Below are 16,273 nucleotides of genomic sequence, written 5' to 3'. Positions count from 1 at the left end.
TAAGTTCTTAGCTTTTGTTGTCTGTTGCTAATGTATTATCTTCAGTTTATCTCCACATGTTTCTGTTTCACAAATTGAAAGTTTCTTATTAATCTTAGTAGCTAAGTAATTTATCTCTCTCAATAAACTGTACAGTTCATTTGTAATACTTGAGAGCTGTAGTGAACCCTGCAGGCAGCAGCTGTGGTAGTGTGGAGGGAAATACTGGTTAATCATCCATCTTTTTAGCTCCTCTCACGTTTTTAGTAAGTAAACCTCAGCAATAGAGAAGTCTTGTTGTAATTACAGAACCATCGGAGATCTGTTACTGTTCTCGTGCTCCGACATATAGTACTTTTTGTGCTCAGATAAATTTAGACCCAGATCTTCTGTCTACTAATCACTAGCAATGTGATCTTATACAAATGAACCTCTGAGTCTCATTTCTTACTAGTAGAAGAAAGCTAATACCTTTCCCTTCTGATGCTGATGTCTGCAGTGTGTCTGGCTCCTGTTGATGATGCTGGCTGGGACTCACTATTGTGTGTTGCTCAGTTTCCTCTCCCTTAGTATGCACATCCTCTTTTGTCTCTCTTTAGTTTTGTGCTGCTCCACAGTGAAGTTTCTGGTTAGCCTTTTGGACTTCTAGATGTTTCCTCTTCTAGCAAGCTCTCCATGTTTCCTCTAGACCAAGTTACTCTCCCCTGCTCAGTTATACAGCTCATCAGTGTACTGTTTAGCTCATTTTATTTTTCCTTACTTTTTTTAATTTGCAAAATTTTCAAATTTACAGTAAAGAACCTAAAAGAGTATTACAGCAAACACCTGCTTACCTCTTCTCCAAGTTCACTGTTAATGTTTGCCCCTTTTGTCTTTCTCTGTGTCTCCCTCGTTTTTTCCCCTGAATTACTTCAGAAGTTGTAGATACTGTGACATTTCACCTCCACGTCCCGTGTTTTCCATGTGACCACCATACCCATCCCACCCATGAAATTTAACATCGATACAGTAATACAAAATAGGCAGTCCATATTCATGTTTTCCACTTGTCCTACAGATGTCCTTTTTAGCTTTTGTTTCATTTCCTTGAGACTTGCTTATATCCCAGGCTGGCCTTGAACTTGTGCTTCTTCTGTCTCAGCTTCCTAGGTGCTGAGTATTGAGTGAATGTGCATGTGTCATTGCACCTGGCTGCTTTTTGTGTGTGGGGGTGTCTGTCATAGTACTGATGTTTTTAAAGAGTTAGGAGAGTTGAGTTCTTTCTCTCTTTCTCTCCTCCTTCCCCTTCCCCTCCTCTCTCTTTCTCTCTCTCTCTCTCTTTCTCTCTCTTTCTTTCGTCTGGCAATCAAACTCAGGCCTTATGCAAGTTAGGCAAGTGTTCTTTCACAAGCTTGGCATCCAGCCCCATAGACACTGACATTTTTAAGGAATGTAGAACAGTTGTTCTGTAAAAGGTTCTACAATTTGAATCCATCTGATTTTCTCACCATTAGATAATTGTTTTTAGTTGTTTTATTATATCAGTTATCAGACGGATTTTCTGTGAGAAAAAGACCAGAAGCTCCTGACAGCTAAGTGAGGACCTGAAACACCAGTTCAGCCTGATTCTTAGAGCTGGGTCCGGCCTTCATATCTGCACTGTGTTACTCTCCTGTTGAACATAGACTGCTTCACAGAACGTGAAAGTCTGATGAAGTCACTTCAGGCCTTTGGATCAAGAAGAAACAAGACCACCCTGCAGTCCTATCTGAACATAAAAAACATGAATATTATTCAAGTCCCCAAAATGATCAAACCTACCCTTGTCCTGCCTGCCATGAGGGCCTGCTGCCTCTTTATAATGACAGTTTTAGCCTCACTTCGTTCTTCCTGCATCATAGCGAGTGAGATTCTTTAAGAATCATAGACTCATAGAGTTACATAGATTTCATAGAAACAGAATTACCTTCACTTCCTGACAGCGTCTAGTCTAGGATAGAATTTTGTTCCCTTGAAGTTGTCCCCAAAGTACCTAACATAAGCCCCAGTCATGTAAGTCCTTTCTAATACCCTCTTGATGCAACACTTTTGGCTTCTCGGTGCTGAGCATTTTCTCTTGCAGGAAGCAGGAAGTCTCTCTTCTTTGACTAGAGGCGTGTTCCTGGTGCTGTTTGCCTTGAGGGAATTCACACCTGAGAATCTTGGCCTCTTGTTTTCTTTTTCCTTTGTGAATGAATTTTGGATGTAGTCAAGAATCATCAGGATCAAGCATTTGAGGTGGCTTCATGTTGGTCAAGGATAAGTTTTAGTTCCACAAAACTAGTTTTTTTTTTTTTTGGTAACTGGGGATCGAACTTGGGTCCTTGTGGTTTCGAGGCAGGTGCCAGAACCACTGAGCTAGATCCCCAGCCTGAAACTAGTTGTTTTTAAATCATTGACATTTGAATTTTTAAGTTGTATGTAGGAGTTGTTCCAAATAATTATAAATAAAACTCAGAGGAAATACCAAAGGCAATTTATAGATCAGAGACAGAGGCTTTATATCCAGGGATTAGCCAGCTTAGTTAGAATGTTTGAATTTAATTTTTCCTCTCACAGCTTTTAATATATTAACCATTGTGGGGTTTTGGAGTGGGGGAATGACTTGCACCTATTACGCACACACATAGTATACATGATACATGATACTGTGCAGTAACCTTCCTAGGAAGAATTTGCTCTGTTTCCTGGCTCTGCCTATAATCTTTTGTACTTTGTTCATAGGAAAATAAACATTGGCTCTCTGAGCGGACATGGAAAGCAGCAGTGAGAAAAGCACCTGTTTGTGATTTCTCATGCTCTTGCTGCCTTTCAGGTGAAGTTTTGAAAAGAGATAAAGGAGGGCATTGTCTACGATTGCGATAATTGTGAATATTGCACTTTTTTAAGAGAATTAAAAAACCAGGTAGTGTCATTTTATATCTACATAAAGGCCAGTAGTTATTACATTAAAATTCATCTCTATCTCTTTGTTTATGCTAGTGATATTACTTTTTTCTGTTGTTCTGAAATCTTTTAAGAAAGTACAGTACAAAGAAGTACACATGTTCTTTCATCATGTTTGTTTTGATGATAGGATTCAATGTAATTGAACCTTTTAATGCATAAGCTATTAGTTTTTGTTGTATTCCACTTTGAAAAAAATCTTCTAATTCATTTCTGCTTGTCCAGGTTTAGTGGAATAGAAGTGCATAGATCAAAAAAAAAAAAGTGCATAGATCAGTAGAATTACAACAAAGACAAGCTTTTGACACATGTATTCCTTTGCTTAAGCATTTAGACTAGCTGATTGGAGAGATGAGATGAATCACATTAGGATTAAAGCCCCAAATTTTTATATATTTGTTTCAGACAAATAAATTTTTTTAGGGTGTTGTTAATTATTAAGAAGTGTTCCATTAAAATGTCTCTGCAAGTAGTTATTGTGTTTAAAGATAATGGGAGGTGGTCTTATGGATTGAAGTGTAAAAAAAAAGTTTGCATTTTTCTGGGTTTCTGTTCCAAGGTTATCGATGTTTACAGAATTACTGGTATTAATTCACAGGCACTGCAATTAACTATTTTTTTAAAAAAAACTATAATTAGATTGGACATAATCATAAACACAGGATCATACTTCTTTAGTCAACAGGAGGACTAGTGAGCATTTCACCTGTTTGGCTGGTAGATTTTCTCCAAGATTAAATAATTTAGATTGTTTTCAGGCCAGAGAATTTGCTCCACTTATTGGCATTCTTGGAAGTTTGTTTTCAGATAATATTAGATAGGTAGTATTAGTAAGCTAGTAGTGTCAATTTAAGTACGATATTGGAAGGATGGAGTTTAATTTAATGATTGCGTATGAGTTGGAAACTAATAGGAAAGCAGATTTAGTGTAATGGATTATACTAGGCTTGGTTTCTTGTGGCAGAACTTAAGACAAGATAGCAGTCAGTTGCTTTCCGTGACCAAAGGTCTGGAAGGAGCTCAGGATGGCAGCTTCAGGGTGGTCAGGAGTCACAGCTCCTGCTGTTGGCACTGCCCCTTTTTAACCATCCACTTCAGGTCCTCCCCAGAAGGAGGACGGGACAGTGGGGAGAGATCAGGGAGGATGTGTCTCAGCTGTTGTTTAAGGAGATTTCTGGGAAGCTACTCTTAAACTTTTGTCTGGATGCTATTGGCCCGAGCTTGGTCCATGTCCACACCTAACTCCAAGGCAGTCTAACAGTTGTCTTTTTTTCTGACTACCATGTATCCAGTTACAAATTGAGGATAATTTTGCTAAGGAGTAGAGTAAGAACAGGAATTTGGATAGCAGCTGGCAGCCTGTTCCATAATAAAAGCGGAGTCCTGGATGTTAGGGTTCCTCTATCTAACTGACTGCCATTTACCTGACAACCCTTAGTGGGCCTGGGCTCCTGGAGGATGTTAAAAAATGTTATAGACCCTATCTCTAGAAAAACGAACCTGTGCTTATGTGTGTGGAATTCTGTAGCATTGTTATCTCTGAAACCTATCCATGTATCATGGCCTAGGATTTAAGTATTTTGTTTTTTCAAATTCTTAAAGCTGTTTATTATAAAAATAAATTCATATTAATTTTATAAATTAATGGGTTTCACTATGACTTTGGCAAATGTGTATATTGTACTTTAATTATTTCTACCCTTCCTACTACCTTTCCTCTCTCTCTCTCTCTCTCTCTCTCTCTCTTTCTTCTTGTGCCAGAGATCAAACTCAGGACCTTGAGCTTGCCAGGCAGGTGCGGTGCCACTGAGCTGCATCCCCGGCCCTCGCCTTTCTACTTTTATGACAAGCCTCGGATTTTTTTGTTTTTTTGTTTTTGTTTTTTTTTCTACTGGGGATCGAACTTGGGTCCTTGCACTTGCCCACCAGGCGGTGAAACCACTGAGCTAAATGCCCGGCCCAAGCCTCAGATTTTTTTGTGGTCCCACTTTTAAGATTTCCCTTTAGAAAGTTTCATGGTGAGACAGGTGTTTGGAATTTTTTGTTATTTATTCTCATAGTCAACAAATGTTTGCTACCATGCTCCGTCTGGTAGGTGCTACGACAGCTCTTGGAGATTCAAGGTTACCATGATACTCTGCTAAGCACTGGCTGTGTGGCTGACATGGAACGAGGACCCTTAAGTACAATACTTATTTTCTCCATTTTACAGTGAGGAGACAGTCTGCCTGAGATTCTGTAGCTCGCGAGTGGTAGAGCTTGTGTTTGAACATGAACCTCACCCCAGTGCCTTTTTAAAGTTTGTTGAAATAAACACTGCCAGGGCCAGGAGGCACGTTGAGCAGAGGGAATTTTAGTTGTTCAGTTTCAAATTCTTGTCTTGGTTTATGTAATAGGAAGCTGTCTGTGCTTTAGAGTTTTGTTAATACTTTACAGAGCCACTTTAAGTGGCATTATAAACTTTTAAAATGTTTAAGTATGTGAGGATGCTACTACTTTTGCTTCTGTAGCTTTTAAATTTACATTGCAAACAGCACATGACAGATACTGACTGATGATCTTACCTGAGTTGTACAAAATGTTCATGTTTGCAAATGTCTTTATCAGCACTCAGATTCTGTATATCATTAAGAAGTTCTATGTGAACTGCCTTTCTGTCACCTTGCAGAGCAGAACTTGCTGGTGTTGTGTCCTCTTTCTGCTCACAATCTGTTGTCACAGTCACTGGCAGCGTCATATGCAGAAGTCGGCAAAAAAGCTGTTTGCTTCAAGCTGAGGTTTTTGCCCCACTTACAATACAGATGTTCTTATAATTTCCTCTCTTCAGCCACTTTATAAATCATAAAGAAGAGAAAAGGGAATATTATATGAGTAATTGCAACATTAAATTACTATAGCAAACCATTTGAGTTCTTTAAAATTATCTTTTCAGCTTCAGTTTCAAATCACTAGCTCCTCAGGCAGTAAGTGTGTTACAGATAGGCCCTAGATTATGAACACACTGTTTATTTATTAGTGGAACCTGTGCCTCTTGTTGCCCAGAAACATTATTTTTCTTTCTGATTCTAATTGTGATGGAGCCTAGGTATGACTTCCGAAGTTTGCATAATAAGCACAGCACATAGGAGTGGTCAGCCTATCTCTGGATGTAAACGTCATGAAGCAGCGCTTGGTCATTCTTTGTGTAAGTGTTGATTTGACTTTTAATTCCAGGGCGATTTGATGAAACCGTCATAGAAGAGAGAAGACAGTGTGCCGAAGACCTGCTGCAGTTCTCTGCCAACATTCCTGCTCTTTACAACAGTAAACAGCTTGAAGAGTTTTTCAAGGTTTGTCTGTCTTTCTGGAATGTTTTGTATCTTATTAAACACTTTTGTTTCTAATTTGTAGTAAATGCAAGTAGAAAACGTCATCATTCACTAAAAAAAAAAAAGAATTAGTAAAATAAATAAGCATGCCTGTGGCATATGTTCTGTTTTTTAGTGTGGAAGTGTATATAATTTTAATGCCTAGGTTTCAAAAAATTGATACAGCTTTAATTGCAACAGTCTGGGAGCTGAGGCTGGAGTATTGCAAGGTGGAGCACAGCCTGCACAACTTAGTGACTTAAAAACATTAAAAAAAAGGGGATAGGAGGGATTGGGATGGTGTCATTGTTGTTTCTTTTCTTTACCTGGAAATATGCCCATTTATATAAATTTAATTTCATAGACTTTATAAGCAGCAAGGTATATGAGTAGCGAGATACTTAATTTTCCTGATGCTAGTGGATCTACACAGAAATTTTTTTTTTTTCCCAAAGCAGGACTTTTATTAAGGGACAGAGCTGCCAGGCTGTCTTGAACAGTGGTGAGAGCAGCTGAAAATTAGTTTTTTATAACCTCATTTAGTTTACTAGAGAAAGCTGATCTTTTGAAAGGCATTGCAGATTTAGGACTTAAAGTAAAGAAAATAGAAGTTGTAATAGTAAGATTTGTAATGTTAATGTGATCCATTATTGTCTTAGTTCTTTTTCCTGTTGCTGAGACAAAATACTCAATACCCAGAGTTAAAGGAGGAAAGGTTTATTTAGCTTACAGTTTATAGAGTTTTAGTCTGTAGTTGGCTGGTTCCAAGGCAGGGTGGTAGAGGGGCATTGCAGAAGAGAAACAGCTCATGGCAGGCAGAAGGCAGCAAAGCAAGCAACAAGCCATAAGTGACAAGTGAGGACCACAGCCCTTTCTTTCCCTGATTTCCTACCCAGACCACCCCCACTTAGGGCAGACAGCACTCAACCCTTGATCCTAGCACCACACTGTGAATCAAACCCAGCATCATGTCCTTGATCCCACAGGACACACCCTAGATCCAGCCACCTCTGAAAAGCCCCGACTATGACTGCATAAGGCTTTAGGGAGACATCTAGACACAAGCTAGATACAAGCTATAGTTGACCTTATTGGTTTATTTTTCATTACTCAGCAAACTAGGCTAAGATAAATATAGCTGCTGCTTATGCCCAGTGGGGCTCGTCACGATCAAGGCTGAGACCGACACAGTATTAGCTCTTGCTCTTCTCTGTCACAGTGTTTCTATCTGGCAGGAAGTCTGTTCTTGGAGGAGAAGGCATTGCTATTAAGCAAGAGATTTGCTTTATGGAAATTGTGAAAGGCCAATTAACTCACATTATACAGCTAAGGAAACTAGTCTGGGGATGAATGAAAGGTAGACCATAGACTTACCTGTTCATTGTAGTATTTGTTTTGGATCTCTGAGTTCCTTATTGTAATTGCTGAGGGAAGTCATTCACTTTTAAACTTGGAAGTGAATATGAGACACTTGCTCTTAGAATTTGTGAAAGATTGGACAGCCTATTGTTTTGTTTTGTTTTTGTTGTTGTTGTTTCTTTTGAGACAGGGTCTTTCTATGTAGTTCAGACTGGCCTTGAACTCACTATGTAGCCCAGGCTGGCCTCGAACTCATTGCAGTCTTTCTGCCTTACCCTCCCAAGAGCTGTGCCACCATGCCCAGTGAGATTGGACAGTTTAAGAGAAGTGAAGCTAATTGTAGAAAATATCCTGGAACCATTTTATGCAATTTGCTGAGCAAGAGCAGGATACTGATTAGGGAATATTGCTGCAGTGGTGTTTAGTGTTTTTAAATAGAGAAAAGAATATGGTCTTTAGGGTTGTGTATCTGCAAGCAAAACACATAAAACCAAAACTTGCCATGTTAACGTAAGAAAAGGATTCATTTGACTCATCCCGGAGGTCTAAGCAAGGAGATTGTCTAGGGCTGGCACAGAGCTCATTACCATCATCAAGGATCTAGATATCTGGGCCTGGGTGTGAAGGTGAGGGGTCAAAAGAAGTGTGCCAGGTTTGAAGCTTTCCCAGAAAGCCTGGGTAGTCACTCCTTACATCTCATTGATCAGAACTGGGTCAGATGTCCTTCCTTCAGGGGAGTATGGCAAGGGGACTCTTAGCTTCCTAATTCTCATCCTAGGTGAAAATGGGAGGACAGGATTTTGAGTAGACTGTGCTGCTGTAGTAAAATTATTTTCTCTGCAGAAACAGTGATGAGACCACATGCAAATGACCACACAACAACTTGATTAGACTGACTTTTCTTTTGAACATTCGTAAGAATAGAAGAGAGAGAACGGACCTCTGTTACTCATCATTGGCCTTCAAAAATTAATCATGTATTCCCAAGGCGCTTCATGTGTACAGTACTTTCACATCAGGTGTTGTTTGCTGGTTTTACATTTATTAATGATAGCTTTATCGACGCTTTAGAATGACCAGCTGTAGGTGTGATTTTACCGACTGTCAGTACTCTTACAAAGTTGTGGAGCTATCACTACCTCAATTATAAATCGTTTCCATCACCTCAGACAAGTTCCCCTGTGGCCTCTTGCCTAGTGGCCCCCTTCCCCGTTCCCCGCCCTTGGCAGCCACCTGTTTTAGTCTATAGATTTTTCAACATTTCACATACATGGAATTATATAGTAAGTGATCTTTTATTCTTGTTTCTTTAACTTAATGTAGTGTTTCAGAGCTTCATATTATATCATGTATCAGTATTCCATTCTGTTTTTTTCTGTTTTTCGGTACTGGGAATTGAATTCAGAACCTTGTGCTTGCCAGGCAGGTGCAGCACCAGTGAGCTAAATCCCTGGCCCTGTATTCCATCCTTTTATGTTCCTGAATGGTATTCTGTTATGGTACCTCCGACCCTCAGCATGGTGGGTATATTTCATGATGTTTCACAGATGTCTGAGACCATCTGTAATAACCAAACTCTCTATATACTGTTTTTTTCCTATTTTCACATAAAATAAAGCTCAATTTATAAATTAGACAGAGATTAGCAACAATAAATATTAAAATAGGGAATGATCACAATATACTATAGTAAAAGTTATTTAAGCTGGACATGGTGGTGCATGCATGTAATTCCAGCACTATGGGAAGTTGAGACAAGAAGATTGCAAGTTTGAGCTCAGCCTGGGCAATTTAGTGAGACTCTGTCCCAAAATAAAAAGTGATAGAGGGGCTGGGTGTGTAACTCAGTTTAAAGGCCCTGGATTCAATCCCTAGGACCACCAAACATAGTAACTGATTTCCCTTTCCTCATGGCTAATGATATTTAACATGTTCTGTGCTTATTCATGTGTCTTGTTCAGTGAAAGGCCTGTTAAAATATACTATTTGGATTGCTTTATTTGTCTTGTTGAGTTGTAGGAGTTCTGAATGCATTCTGGATAAAAGCATTTTTTTGTTTTTTTTTGGTACTGGGGATCGAACTCAGGACCTTGTGCTGTGGCAGGCGGCAGCACCACTGAGCTAAATCCGCGGCCCAAAAGCATGTTTTCAGATATGTGATTTGTAATATTTTCTTCCAGTCTGTAGCCTGTCTTCATTTACTGATGGTGTCATTTGAAGCACAAAAGCGTTTGTTTTAATGACATGTAAAAATAAATTTTTTTTCTTTTTTGGATCATGTTATTGTTGTCATTTGAGTAACAATGTCATATAGATTTTCTTGTATGTTTTTTCTAGAAGTTTACATTCTAGACACGTGATCCACTTTCAGTTCATTTTTGTGTATGGGGCAAAGTATTGATCTAAATCCATCTGTGGCACACGAGTATCTCAGCACCATTTGCTGCGGACTGAGTTGTGTTGGCGCTGTTATGAATTAACTGTGAAGGGAATGGCTTCTTTCTGGCCCATTGATGTGATCTGTTAGTCCATGTGGCTGTGCTTATAACAGTACATGCTGTCTTGATTTTTGTTGTTTATAAGTTTTGAAATCAGATAGTATAAATTTGCTGAGTTCATTTTCACTTATCCAAAATTCTTGAGGCAATTTTGAGTTCTCTGAATTTCCATAAAATTTTTTTTTCTACCAGTTTGTTTATAATGAAAAAATTCTTATAGAGTTTTTAACTCTGTACTTCATTTTGGAAATTGTCATCTTGATAATGCTATGTCCTAATCTGTGAACATGAAATGACTCTCCATTTATTTAGATATCCTTTAATTTCTCTTAGTAGTGTTTTATAATTTTCAGAGTATAATTTTTGTGCTTCTTATGTTAATTTTTTTGTTAAGAATTTTAATCTTGTGATGCTAATAGTGAATAGAATTACGGTCTTTTACTTATTGTGCTTTAAAGGTTCATGCCTGTTGTAGCCTGGATTAGAACTTCATCCCTTTTTATGGCTACATAATACTCCTTTCTATGGCTATGGATATGCCGCAATTTGTCTATTTGACCATTTGTCAGTTGATGCATATTTGAGTTGCTCCTCTTCAGCTATTATGATGGTGCTGCCAAGAATATGGGCATATGGGGCCAGGGATTTAGCTCAGTGGTTCCGCCACCTGCCTCGCAAGCGCAGGGACCCGAGTTCAATCCCTGTTACCAAAAAAACAAACAAACCAAACCAACAAACAGAAAAGAATATCGGCATATGGTTCTTACAGGGACATATGTTTTCATTTCTCTTTTGGGAGTAGAATTGATATAGAAAGATTTTTAATTCTAATTCAATTTATTATTACAGGTCTGTTGTAATTTTTTCTTTGTTTTTGAATCAGCTTTGATAACTTAGCTCTTTGTAGGAATTCTCATCTAAATTGTGTACTTTATTGGTATAAAGCTGTTTATAGTTTTCTCTTATACCGTTAGATCTCGTCTTTAAAAATTGATCTTAGTTGTTTATTACTCTTAAAAAAACCTTATTTTGGACTGAACTCAAATTTAGAAGTAGAAGCTGTCAGACAATTGGATTTCTTGACCATCTGTTCCTTGGGGACAGTAGTATTTGGGGCATAGAACTATTGGGAGAGTGCAGGACGAATGATGGTAAGAGTATCATTTTAAGTATTTATAATTGCTTAAAGGTTGTAAGCTCTTCTGTCTTTAACTGTTGTCTTGTCTCAATGAAGCCACAGCATAAAATCACAACTGCTTGTCTGATGATCACATTCTCTAGTTGCCTGTAGAGAGTAGAAGAAGATAGTTTTGGAGGCCTGGACTTGCAAACCTAGATGTAGGATTACAATGACGGTCGTCAGAGGCCTACATTGATTTTTGTATCTTCAAAAAGTGTCCTTACTGAAAACACCTTAAGTTTCGTTAATTTTACCTTTGCTGTATATAAGTGGTTCTCTAACTTCAGTGGCTTCTTGGATCACCTGACGTGTTATGTGATGTTGCAGTTTATACTTTGATAAAATTCAGTGACTCCCTGATGGGTTCCATCCATTACCACTAAAATGACCTGTCCCTGAGGGTGTTTGAATAATAAGTACTCGGCAGCTGCTGGCTTTTTTCTTCTGTGTTTTCATTATGAGTGCTTTTGACAGATTTAAAATAACGCACTTATTAAAAGCCACATATTGTAATGAACACGATGATTCTTCTAGTGATTTTTAAGTAGTGGACTATTTTCAGAGTAGCTTAGGGTTAATGAAAAATGGAAAATCAGCGATTTGCTTGTCCCTCCGCCTGACTCGCACCCCACTTTCCTCTTAACGTCCCTTATCAGTGTGGTGCATTTGTTACAATCGCTGAACGAGTGTTGAGCTACTTTTTTTTCCTTAAAGCAACTGTAATCTATTTTAATAGATTAGTAATTTCTGTAATCCTTATTCTGTACTCAGTTGAGGTAACTAATATTTATTACCGATTGTTTTTCATGCTCCCAGTGACCAGGAAACACGATTGCTCTGATCTTTTATAGGGCGGGATAATCACTGATGGCTCTGAATTAATTGGCCCCCCTGAAGGTTGCTCAGACTCCCTCGCTGATGCTGTTCCTGAGTGTAGTGCGGAAGGTAAGAGGCCCACTTGCATTTCAGAGATTTGATTGCAGAAGACTATAAATCATATCTGGATTGCCAAAAAAAGAGGCGTACATAGGAATCTGAAGGTATTTCACTGATTGTAAGACAGCCCCTCCCCCAGTGTTGACATTGCTGAGTTGGGTGTGCTGATCCTGGGTTGATGAGTGGCAGCTTTCTTCTTTCTTATTGTTATGTAAAACAGTGGTTCATCCTACGGTTCATGGGATCTTAGGTTTGGTGACATGGTATAGTGAAGAGTTTAGAATTTAGAAAGATGTTCTCGTGTGCTAGGCAGCACAATTTGCTGTGCAAGAATGCCTCACTAACGTTTATTTAGCAGAATCTGACTGTTACACAATGAATTTCAAGGCTGGCTTTGAAAATTTAGTCATTTACCCAGAAAGAATAAGCCTAAGGCAGTTTTAGTGTTTTTGATATATCTTGTAATAACATGAATCTAAACAAAAGCAATTTTTGTACATTTAATCAGTTTAATTCAAGAATACTTAATCTAGTTTTATTCCTTGAATTCATGTACTTAATTTACATGAGGATTTTAATATATGCATTTTAGCCTTTGGAGTTTTATAACTAATTTTCTTTGGGGGAAAATGAAGGAATTTTAAAAGACAGAGATTGGAGGACGGGGTGGTGGGGAGAGTGTTTAAAGAGAAAATAGACTGATTCAAAGAACATGAGGTCTGATTTATTGAAGGTAAGATACTAGACTAGATGGTGTTTGTTGGTCTGTTTCATGACTGAGAGTTGGCAGTGAGGACGGATGCAGGAGAGGGCAGCAGTCCCCTTGTGGTGCTGTCTGTGGATTGACAGCCTCACTGGCACGGGCCTCACTGACAGCCTCACTGACAGCCTCACTGACACAGGCCTCACTGACACAGGCCTCACTGACAGCCTCACTGACAGCCTCACTGACACAGGCCTCACTGACAGCCTCACTGACAGCCTCACTGACAGGCCTCACTGACAGCCTCACTGACATCCTCGCTGACACAGGCCTCCCTGACAGCCTCACTGACACAGGCCTCATTGACACAGGCCTCACTGACATCTTCACTGATAGCCTCACTGACAGGCCTCACTGACAGCCTCACTGACAGGCCTCACTGACAGCCTCACTGACAGGCCTCACTGACAGCCTCACTGACAGCCTCACTGACAGGCCTCACTGACAGCCTCACTGACAGCCTCACTGACACAGACCTCACTGACAGCCTCACTGACAGCCTCACTGACAGCCTCACTGACATCCTCACTGACATCCTCGCTGACACAGGCCTCCCTGACAGCCTCACTGACACAGGCCTCATTGACACAGGCCTCACTGACATCTTCACTGACAGCCTCACTGACAGGCCTCACTGACAGCCTCACTGACAGGCCTCACTGACAGCCTCACTGACAGGCCTCACTGACAGCCTCACTGACAGCCTCACTGACAGGCCTCACTGACAGCCTCACTGACAGCCTCACTGACACAGACCTCACTGACAGCCTCACTGACAGCCTCACTGACAGCCTCACTGACACAGGCCTCACTGACAGCCTCACTGACAGCCTCACGGACACAGGTCTCACTGACAGGCCTCACTGACAGCCTCACTGACATCCTCACTGACAGCCTCACTGACAGGCCTCACTGACAGCCTCACTGACAGGCCTCACTGACAGGCCTCACTGACAGGCCTCACTGACAGCCTCACTGACAGCCTCACTGACAGCCTCAGAGACAGGCCTCACTGACACAGGCCTCACTGACAGGCCTCACTGACAGTCTCACTGACAGCCTCACTGACAGTCTCACTGACAGCCTCACTGACAGGCCTCACTGGCAGCCTCACTGACAGGCCTCACTGACAGGCCTCACTGACAGGCCTCACTGACAGCCTCACTGACAGGCCTCACTGACAGCCTCACTGACAGGCCTCCCTGACAGGCCTCACTGACAGGCCTCACTGACAGGCCTCACTGACTGACAGCCTCACTGACAGGCCCCACTGACAGCCTCACTGACAGGCCCCACTGACAGGCCTCACTGACAGGCCTCCCTGACACAGGCCTCACTGACAGCCTCACTGACAGCCTCACTGACACAGACCTCACTGACAGCCTCACTGACAGCCTCACTGACAGCCTCACTGACAGGCCTCACTGACAGCCTCACTGACAGGCCTCACTGACAGGCCTCACTGACAGGCCTCACTGACAGGTCTCACTGATAGCCTCACTGACAGCCTCACTGACACAGGCCTCACCGACATCTTCACTGACACAGGCCTCACTGACAGGCCTCACTGACAGGCCTCACTGACAGGCCTCACTGACAGGCCTCACTGACAGCCTCACTGACAGGCCTCACTGACAGGCCTCACAGACAGCCTCACTGACAGCCTCACTGACATAGGCCTGCTGTAGGACATTGGCCTCTGGATTTGGCAAGAGCAGCAAGGCCTGTGTGGTGTGTGGGCTGGTACCCTTACTCTTTTTCTTTCTTTTTTTAGTGCTTCCATGTTGAGAATTGTTTTTTTTTGAGAATTGTTTTTTCTTTTCCCTTTCCTTGACTTAAAAGCAAAGCCCGTTTGGCTAAGCCCAGAATCCTGTTTAATGTGAGGAGGCCACATGTCTCAAGGTCTCCGTTGAGTTCCCAGTACCATTAATTCCATCCCGATTCTGCAGGGTCATAGAAAAACGTGGTTGACAATAATTTTATAATCTGTCATCCTTTTTCAGAGAAAATATCCATTCTCCATGATCTGTTTTAGTCAGAGACCTCTGCTAGGGTTTTGCGGAATGTAGAATATTTTTCTTTCTCTTTTTATCTTTATGATACAAGGGGCAGAGGTTGGATGATGGAGGAGTGGCTATATTCTTTTGATATCCACAATAGGTCTTTATTAATAGGTGGGAGTTCACCGTGATGTGAGAAGGGCACCCAGAGTCTGCTTCGGTTTAAGTAGTCACCGATGGAGCAGTACTGAGGCCATTTTGTCTCCTGTTGGAGCCCAGGAGAGGAGGGGAGGAGCATTGTTATTAGGGATGATTTTTCTTGGGATGGTATTCTAAAATGTTGAGGGCCGTTCATGGTGAACAGGTGGCCATTTCAGTCCCGAGAGAGATGCAGCTCGGGTGAACCTATAGTTACCATCTGTTGGGATCCTTCTGAGAATCAAAGCCAGTGCTACATTAGTTAATGTCAGCAGGACCAAAGCAGGGCTTAGGGCTGCCCTGCCAAACTGGTCTACATGCGTGACCTTCATAGATCTTGTTTTTATTTTTTAAAACCTCTGAACTTTTAAGACAATGCGTTCCCTGGAAGGATTTTTCTTTTAGGAATCAAATTCCTTTTAGAGAAACTGGGACCAACATTTTTGTTAAAAAGACAGAAAAAGACTTAACTAACATTGATTTTTTTTGTTTGTTTTGCGCCAAGGTCTTGCTGTGTAGTTTAGGCTGGCTCTGAACTCACTACGTAGCTCAGGCTGGCCTCAAACTTGTGGTGATCCTCCTGCCTCAGCCTCCCAGAGTTCCGGGATTACGGGTGTGCAACACCAGCCTGGCACAATCCAGCTCTTTTTATAGCTTACCACTCCCTTGGGAACTGATCAGGGTCCCAGGAGAACATTAGTTTTTTCCGAGAGTGCTGTCCCCAGTGACCTAATTTCATCCCTGTAGGTCCTATCACGTCATCACCACCACACTGAGGACCAAGCTCCTGGACCTGCACACTTGTGGGGCCTAAGGCGTGTCCGAACTGGAGTATGTGGCAAGTTTGTCACTTCCCTCCCGGTTTGGGGGGCTGAACTCAGGACCTTGCGCTTGCTAAGAAGCCGTTCAATCCACTGAGCTAAATCCCCAGCCCCCAGGCCATCTTTATTTTTGTTAGTTCCTTAAAAGTGCAACCAACATATCCTAATTTACTTTGATGATGAAAGTTCTGATGAAAACATGATAGTCTGTGATTTTTGTCTTTGTTT

General features: G+C 41.1%; 1 protein-coding gene across 12 annotated transcripts in view; it reads left to right on the top strand.

Moving 5' to 3' along the window:
• Rps6kc1 (ribosomal protein S6 kinase C1) overlaps nucleotides 1-16,273 on the top strand; it is a 176,162-nt gene that overhangs the window by 44,252 nt on the left and 115,637 nt on the right. For 10 of the 12 annotated variants that reach the window (XR_015444471.1, XR_015444473.1, XR_015444469.1 and 7 more), the window contains 2 exons: nucleotides 6,157-6,272; nucleotides 12,179-12,272. Coding sequence is in view for 5 of the 12 variants with exons in the window: in XM_004853554.4 (XP_004853611.1) it covers nucleotides 6,157-6,272; nucleotides 12,179-12,272 (210 nt within the window). In the remaining 7 variants the exon portion in view is untranslated. Of the gene's footprint in view, nucleotides 1-6,156; nucleotides 6,273-9,071; nucleotides 9,170-12,178; nucleotides 12,273-16,273 lie in introns of those variants that run through there. The other 2 variants (XR_015444472.1, XR_015444475.1) reach the window with 2 other exon arrangements.

The sequence above is a fragment of the Heterocephalus glaber genome, unplaced genomic scaffold (assembly GCF_053883595.1).
Source record: "Heterocephalus glaber isolate CG9 unplaced genomic scaffold, H.glaber_assembly_v1.0 deba00001600, whole genome shotgun sequence".
NCBI lineage: Eukaryota > Metazoa > Chordata > Mammalia > Rodentia > Bathyergidae > Heterocephalus > Heterocephalus glaber.
Note: the sequence above shows the minus strand (reverse complement) of the source record. Positions and strands in the feature narration are given on the sequence as shown.